The sequence below is a fragment of the Molothrus ater genome, chromosome 1 (genome assembly GCF_012460135.2).
Source record: "Molothrus ater isolate BHLD 08-10-18 breed brown headed cowbird chromosome 1, BPBGC_Mater_1.1, whole genome shotgun sequence".
In the NCBI taxonomy this organism is placed as follows: Eukaryota; Metazoa; Chordata; class Aves; order Passeriformes; family Icteridae; genus Molothrus; species Molothrus ater.
In genome coordinates, this window is record NC_050478.2 from 69,632,566 (window position 1) to 69,641,157 (window position 8,592).

The following is an 8,592-nucleotide window of genomic DNA, read 5'->3' on the forward strand; positions in this document are numbered from 1 at the left end:
TAAAAGATTTTTCTCGCTCGACTAAAAGTAATGATCCAAACGAACAGACTGAATCGGGGGCAGGTTAGAGTGATTTACAGGCAATGATACTCCCCCTTGCCTTAATTCCCTTGGTCTCCTGAAGATTGCAGAGATTACTTCAACGCGTCATCCGAAGATGACATTTAGACAGACATCCCGCCGAGGAAGGTGAAAAAGCACCCTCGCTCGCCGATCTAGAGCAAGGAAAGATGTTTTTTATATAAAACCACGGATATTAAAAAAATAAGGGGAAAAAAAGGCAAATTAGGTCGTTACAACGAGATCAGGAATCTCACATTGGCCTCCCTGCCTTTTCAGGGAACAACAGAAGAAAAAAAAAGATAAGAAGACAGATGGGTTGATAGAATTTTTCTTTTTTTGTAATTATGGGAACAATTTAAATCGATGCCTTAGGAAAGGTAAACATGGGTCTATGGACCGACCTATTATTTTTTCTATTAAAATGTGTCATAAACATAGCAGGGCTTGGTAGTGTTTTTCTTAGCTTATCCTCAGATACAATCAAGCCATTTTCGGACACATTCCCATGTATGTAGCAGTGGTGATCTGGAGGAAGCTGTCGACGCCTGTTCAGTTAATTTAGGTTTTCTTTGTCTAATTACTGTGGAGCTTAGGGAAAAGGAGCTGGGCTCAGGGCAGTAAACTGACACTTGGGCTCTGTGTGTGGTATCCAGGCAGAGTTTGATGGAAAAAGCCTGCTTCCACTCAACTGCAGGTCACTGTCTGGGACCAGCCCCACCCCCTCCCTGCCCGTACCCACCAGCGAGCTCTCGGCACGGAGCTGCACTGGAGACAGACGGACACACAGACACACACTGAGAACTGCAGGCACGCCGCTGACACGGCGTCCCGCTCTGCCCGCGTCCTTCCCACCCCCGTTCCTTCGCTCCTGCATCACTGTCTGCTCTGCCTCTCACCCTGCCGCCGTCCTCCTTGCGTCTCCAGTTTGATTCTGGAGCCTCCTCCATCATTCGTGAGCAGGCCTGTTCCTCCGCCGGCCCCTCTCCTCCCTGCCCCCTCCGGCGCCCCGTTTCCTCCGTCAAACGGCGCTCACCAGCACGCGTGACCCCCCCTTTGCACGGGTGGAACATCCCCGGGGCGTGCAGGGAGGGCGCATCCCTGGTCCTCGGACTCTGCCCCTGCTGCTCTAGAAAATGAATGACATTTTAGAGGGCCATGGGAGGTGGCAAGGGGTAGGGGAAAGTCTTAAAAAGCAAATGTCTTGCAGGCTTGAGGAGTGGTAAACACTGCTGCTTCGGGCTCCGCAGGGTGGGCCATCCCCTCACACGCGTGTCCCGCACCAGAGCCCCTGTGTCACGGGGCGCACCCGCGGAATTCGGGGTGCACGCCTCGCCCCGGGGCCGTGTCGGGAGCAGAGGGCAAAGCGGTGCCTGCGGGGCCCCTGAGGGAGCCCCGGGAAGGCGAAAAGCGGGACCGGGGCTAGTCCGGTAGCGGGAGTGAGCCGGGGATGGTGCCGCAGCAGCAGCGGCAGCAGCAGAAGCAGCAGCGCCTCTTGCCTAGATGACGGGTGGACAGAGGCCAGCTGGAAAAGGGGTGGTCTCTTTCTTCCCCCTCTCGCTCCCCCTCTCCCTCTATCTCTGCTGATTTCTCGGCCGGATTTAGGGGGGTCTGCGGGGAAAGGGAAAAAAAATAATAGCGAGATTGAAGGAACTGATAGGCGATCGCGCTGTGCCTTTGACGAAAAAAAAAAAGTATATATGAAAGAGTAACAGTGCGGAAGAGATTGCGGGGCGGGGGGCAGGCTTTTGCGCTTCCTCTCCTTGCCGGATCAGGCAGCGGGATGGTCCCCAGGTGGGGGGCAGAGGAGGAAGCGGAGCGGCGCTGAGCGGAGCCTCCGCGGGCTGCGCGGCGCAGGGAGGGAGGGGGCCGGACCAGGGCCGGGGCCGGGGCTGGGCCGGTCCATCCCGCCTAGTGCCTGGCTCCGGCGGAAAGCAGAGGAGCCATTGCGCAAGGGACCGCGGGGAGGGATGCGCAGGGTGCTGCCGCCGCCCCACCGCCGCCCGCCGCGCTGAGGAGGTGCCCGGAGGACAGCGGCTCCCACCGCCCCCCCCGCTCTCCCCCTTCAGGGCACCCCCCGCCCCGGTACCCACCCCGCCCGGCTCCCCCCCTTCCCTCCCAGCCTCACCCCACCCTGCCCCATTCCCCTCCCTCCGCCAGATGACCACCGAGAGCGGGCAGCAGCGGCTGGAGCCCCCCGTCCCTCTCCGCTCCTGCAGCCCGGCTCCCGGAGCTCTCCAGATGAGCCGGCCGCCCTCCTCCGCCCTGGAGACCTCCACCTCCTCTTCCTCCACCTCCACCTCCTCCTCCTCCTCCTCCTCGGCGGCGGCGGCGTCCTCCAAGAGCAAGAAGGCCAGCTCGGGGCTGCGGCGGCCCGAGAAGCCCCCCTACTCCTACATCGCCCTCATCGTCATGGCCATCCAGAGCTCGCCCTCCAAGCGCCTAACCCTCAGCGAGATCTACCAGTTCCTGCAGGCCCGCTTCCCCTTCTTCCGCGGCTCCTACCAGGGCTGGAAGAACTCCGTGCGCCACAACCTCTCTCTCAACGAGTGCTTCATCAAGCTGCCCAAGGGCCTGGGCCGCCCGGGCAAGGGCCACTACTGGACCATCGACCCGGCCAGCGAGTTCATGTTCGAGGAGGGCTCCTTCCGACGGCGGCCCCGCGGCTTCAGGAGGAAATGCCAGGCGCTGAAGCCCATGTACCGCATGATGAACGGGCTGGGCTTCGGCGCCTCCATCCTCCCGCAGGGCTTCGACTTCCAGGCGCCCCCCGCCTCCCTCGCCTGCCACTCCAACGGCTACAACCTGGACATGATGCCCAACGCCATGGCCAGCGGCTACGAGGGACTCAGCGGCGGCCACCACGTCCCGCACATGTCTCCCAACCCCGGCTCGACCTACATGGCCAGCTGCCCGGTGACTGCCAACGGGGACTACGGCCCCGACAGCAGCAGCAGCCCCGTGCCCTCCTCGCCGGCCATGGCGAGCGCCATCGAGTGCCACTCGCCTTACACGAGCCCTTCGGCTCACTGGACAGCCTCGGGGGCCTCGCCCTACATAAAGCAGCAGGGCCTCCCCGCCGCCAACGCCGCCTCCTCCGGCATCCACTCCAGCGTGCCCTCCTACTCCCTGGAGCAGGGATACCTGCACCAGAGCCCCCGCGACGACCTCTCAGGTAGGGGCGCGGAGGGGCGGCGGGGGCGGCGGGGAGCGCGGCGCCGGAGGGGCTTCTCGCCGGCGACAAAAGGTTTCTCGCGGGGGAACCCCGGACCGCCACGGTGTCGGAAAAAAGAGGCGCATTGTCTGCGAGAGGGAAACAAATACGCGTGGGTTGGAGCTGTTCTGTTTCGGGACAGGGGGGCTGTTTGAGGGGGGCGGCCGTGGGCACGGCGGCGAGCATCCCTCCCGCTTGCCCGGTGCCAAGAAGGAGCGCTCCGAGGAAAGCCTGGCTTCGTCCCGGCTCCGTCCCGGTTGTCGCGACCCCCTCCCGGTGCCGGCGAGGTGGCAGCGGGGCTGGTCCCTCCGCGCCGTGCTGCGGCTTCACTTGGCGGGGAGCGCCGCCGGGCATCGCCGCCGCCTCGGTAAACCGCGCTCCGCGGAGACGCGCCGCGGGAGTAATCAAATAAAGGCGTCAAATATTATCCTCTAAACCCTACCGGGGGAAAAAAAAAAAAAAGAGAGAGAAAGAATTAAAAAGAAAATAAAAAACCCTCTAACCTCTAACACCAAACCACCCGCTTATCTTTGCTAGAAAGATTAAAGCGGATCGAGTATAATTCTGCAACCGGAGGGAAAGAGTTTTCTGGTCGCTGTCTGCCACCCCCTCACCCCCTCCCCGGCCGGTGATTACAGACAATGTCTGCTCAGAAAAATCCGAGCACAAAAATGGGTAAAAGATGTTGGGCTCTTACGGGGAATTTTTCCAAATAGCCCTTTTAAACGTGGGTCCCAGAGGTTAAGCAAACAAAGACAGTCTGGGCTGGACCACACCGAAGAGGATTTTAGCCTGACTTAACCCCTATGAGAGCGGGGTCTTGTTCAATTTTATGGGAATTTCAACAAGTAACAAATACAGGCGACCCTCAGCTCTGGGTCCCCTCCCGCCCCCTCCCTGGGCGCCTGTCAATCATTCTCCTGTCCTCCTGCGAGCGCCGCAGCCTGCCCTGGCCTCCCCACAGCCCGCTGTCGCCGCGGGGAGGGCAGCGCCATGCGAGTCCCCTTGCCGTCACCGCAGAAGGGACGTGGGCTGTCAGGGGACAGATAACAAGCGGTTGCAAATTTTCCTCCCTTAAAAACAAAAGAGGCGAACCCCTATAGAGCTCTGATGTGCCTTCTGGGGAGAGGCGGCTGCGGAGCGGGTCGCCGTCTCACCGGCTTTTCCGTGCAGGGGAGAGAGCCGACGGGATGCGTCCCCAGCTGGGCTCCTCTGTGCCCACAGGGCTCTTCTGCTGAGGTTTAAACCAACTTTTCGGAGCTATAGGGAATCCTTCCACGTGCTTTTTGAAGCCAGGGCGAGAGGCCGGCGGGTTCACAAGGGCATCCCCCGCCGAACTACGTACCTTCTCCGTTAGGAATTTCTGCCTTGGTTTGTTGTTTTTGCTTGGATTTTTGTTTTCTTTTCTTTTTCTTTCTTTGGATCTTTTCCCCCTCCGTTTGTTTTACTATTTGCGGCCGCACAGTTCCCCACGCAGGGCCCATGGGGCCACGCGTGGTGCAGGAGTGGGACTGGCCCGGGAAGCGGGGCTGGGAGGCAGCTGCCCCCTCCTCCTGCCAGGCACCTGAGGTAAGAAAGCTGATTCCTGGAACAGAAATTTTCGTCCAGAAACAGCCCAAGAATACCTCTACAAAACAAAAAGCAGAGGGAGAGGGAGCAAGGGTTCTGGTCCGCCCGGAGTTCCACTGCGGTTTCCGAGGCCGAGCAGTTTAAATCCGAATTGTTTCTGTTCAAGGACGGATACAGACTCATACGAACTGCTGGACGCTGTCTTAATGTCAACCACCAGCGTCCGTTTCCAGCAGCTCAGATTTAATGCTATCACTTTGCAAAACGGTGTTTCTCTGCCTATTTTCTACAGCTTCAGTATCTGGGCCCCAGGCTTTAGTGCAAATCATACGCAGTCCTTGATTAGCTGAACAAAAAAATCAAGCCAAATTCTCTATTTTATTTTTTAAATTTTTTAGTAGATTCAGTCCTCATTTATACATGATAAGTAAAATCTCTGTGGCACAAATATTTCAGAAGAGTGAAAGGAGATGGGGAAAAAGGATCCGAGTTCTTTTATTTGTACTTAAAATCAGCAATAATCTTTCTCCTGCTGTCCCCGCGAAACCAGTAGCAAGTGAAGTTTGCCTTTCCCTTTCTCTTAGTGAAATGCAAAGCAAATTCGGTGGCTAATCGCTGTTGGTCGGTCAATAATTCTCTACCCATGACAGCGTCAGGGAGGACTTAAAACCGTGAATTTATATCAGACTCAAGAATAAGAGAAGTAAAAATTGGAAACAGGAGGCTTGGTTCTGCTAAAAGGATTTTGAATCTGGGGGGCGGGGGGAGCCGGATTTTTTTCGCAGACTATTAAATCCTGCTAAATGATTGAATCAGGATTGTAATAAAGTGCCCCAGTTTATGGTGAGCATACCAGCAGGGTTATTAGAAAGCCGAGGAAATCCAGCGAAATAATCACTTTTATAAAGTGAGCTCTGCGGGGTGAAGGAGGGGACAGCGCCGGAGGAGAACGGGCTGTGCGCGCCGCCGGCCAACGCTGCCAAAGGGTTCGGCTCCGCCATCCTGAGGAAAACTGGGAACCTTTCCCTCCTGTTTCTTTTTCTTTCCTTTTTTCCCCCTACACACTCACTCTTCTGCTCTTTCTTTTGCTGGTTTTTTTTCTCCTCGCCTTTTTTTTCTTTTTTTTTTTTTTTCCCTTGACCCTCGGTCATATTTGACAGGATTCCGCTAGCCGAGTTTGACATCCACACGCCAAACCAAAACCCTCTCTGGCTCTGCCCTGCGGGCCTTGCTAGGGCAGTGCTCCCCTCCCCGCCGGATCCAGTAGGAACCCTGCCAGACCGAGGATCCCAGCACCGTCCTACGGCTCGGTGTTGGGGGTGGGGTGTTGTCTCCCATGCGGCCCCCGAAAGGCTGCCTTGGGCTGTGGGAAATTACAATGGGAATTTGCGAGGTCATTTGCATGTCGGTGCCACGGATGTACTTGGCTTGTTGTTGTTGATGAACCGTAGGGTGTATCTTGTGTTTATGAAAGCGCACACGCGAAAAGGCGTGAACGCTCTTACACACACATACACATAAATAAATACATACTGTATCAACACACAAACGGATCCTGACTGGAATTCAACCTGCAGCCGCTCAAGTCAGAAGCATAATCCTCCCAGGAACGGGGTAGGGAGCGGGAAGAGCGAGGAAAGATGGGAATAGGGTTCAAATGGCTGTGGTGCACGCAGGAAAACACGCAAGTGGCATCGCCTCCTCTTTCCCTCTCACACGCACAAAACACCCACTCCCTGATGTACCCCCACGCGGAGGCTGCTCTACCCCTCTAGGCTGATAAGTACCGAGGCAGAGGGCAGACAGACAGCTGTCCGTGTGTGCCCCCGCAGGAGGGATGCCCAGAGATGCCCGCGAGGCCGGGATGCGGCCGGGCACGTGTCCGTGGGCATCCCCCTCCGCTTGCCTTCCTCCCCTCAGCCTGCGTGCCGCACGGCTGTGTGGTCTGGAACCTCCCCGCAGAGCGGGCTCGGGGCTCCTAGGGGCACCGCTGCAGCTCCGACCTGCAGGCGGTGGGGGGCTCCGGGTAATCCCCTTCCCCTCCTCACTCGGGGCAGTGGAATCCCCGGGCTCTCTGCCCTGCAGCGGGTCAGGCGCTGCCCCTGGGGGAGCGTCCGAGTCCTCTGCCAGGAAAGCCAAAGATGAGTTACCAAACTTTGGTAACTCCCGAGGGAGCCGAGGCCGGGGGTGAGGGAGCAGTGTGCCAGCTCTGTGCAGGCAGCCTCTCCTCCCTGGGGTGAGGGAGGAAGGACTGCCCCACCCGGGCAAAGCTCTCCGACTTCTGAGCAGCTCTTGTTATTTGCTTCTCTTGCAGTGGGACTGCCTCGCTACCAGCATCATCCCTCCCCGGTGTGTGACAGGAAAGATTTCGTCCTCAATTTTAATGGCATTTCTTCGTTTCACCCGTCTGCTAGTGGATCTTACTACCACCATCACCACCACCAAAGCGTCTGTCAAGACATCAAGCCCTGCGTGATGTGAAGGCCGCGCCCCAACAGAGACAATCAGGTGTCACCAAACAGAGCCGAGGTGTAGACGGACCCACGCAGATTAAATATAATGTGCACTCTGATAGCATTGATAGTACACGAGTCACTTAGCAAATGTGCCTAAGGAAGCAGTGTTTTTGGTCCCACTCCACCCCACGAAGGACACGTACAGCCGGTATAGTGCTCCAAAGGTCTTACTAAAAGAAAAATGCCTTGCGTGATGTTTTGGCTTAGGGGCGACCTAAGTGTCCTTATGCCAAGTCTGACCACCTTAATCACAAATCGCCTTTCTGCCATCTCCCAAAGAGCCGAGCTTTGGGAAAGGGAAAAAATCGACATATTTTTACACGAGAAAGTGTCTTTGCATAAGAAAAGTAAATGTCTCCGCACCTGCGAGGACTCCCCCTTCTGTTACTGCGTTAGCGGGAAATGTACTTTTTTATTGTGTTCTCTCCCCGAGCCCCACCAAGGACACTTTGTATGGACTTTAGCACCGACCAATTGATATTATTAAAACAGTATTGTTTAGCCCTTTCGTGTATAGACTGTAAGAAAAGTTCAATTTTTTCCAGTATTGCAGCAATACAACGTTTGTGTTTTTTTTTTATTTTTACAAAAGTTGTTTTCTACCACAATATTTTTTAAAGAATTATTTTAAATAAATCTCGTGTATACTCACACACTATTGCTTTAAAAGGAGAATATATTTGCACTTATGTATACTTTTTACAGTTTGCCAAAATATTTTGATGTAAAAATTTTTTTTCCAATAAAATGTATATAACGACTATCACTAGACAGGCGTTTCTTTTCCCTTGGTTCCTTCTGAGAAAACTCTTCCACCCCGGCATCCGAGCGAGTTGAGGATGCAACCCCAAATCCTCCAGTCACTGCAGGAGGAGGAGGGGAGCAAGAGGTTGACCTGAGCAGACCAGTGCCATGATCTCTGGGCTGCACCTCCCGGCGTCACCCACTTCCCATCCTGCTTTCCACCGCTGCTGGATAGACTTTGGAATAACCGAGGCAGAGGACACAAAAGCAGGCGGGTCAGGACTGCATGATCCTCTTTTGGAGGGCGCCTCCAGGTCTGAAACGTCCTCCCCGCTCTTTGGGGATGCATCTGAGTGTCCCCGTGTCCCCTTTTCCCATAGCGCCCTCGAAGTCCCTTTGTGTCCGAGAGGATTTTGCCAGGCATGGGGGCAGGAGCCCCTGTGCGATGCGGCTTGGACCCGAGAGGGCAGGTCACGGGGGGCGGCGATA

At 56.2% G+C, this 8,592-nt stretch overlaps 1 protein-coding gene across 1 annotated transcript; it reads left to right on the forward strand.

Moving 5' to 3' along the window:
- Window positions 1-2,030: 2,030 nt before the first annotated feature.
- On the forward strand, window positions 2,031-8,128 carry FOXF2 (forkhead box F2). Its single transcript, XM_036406471.1, is given in 3 exon segments — window positions 2,031-2,054; window positions 2,056-3,235; window positions 7,158-8,128. Coding segments are annotated over 3 exon segments (1,371 nt in total). The 3' UTR covers window positions 7,325-8,128.
- The last annotated feature ends 464 nt before the right edge of the window (window positions 8,129-8,592 follow it).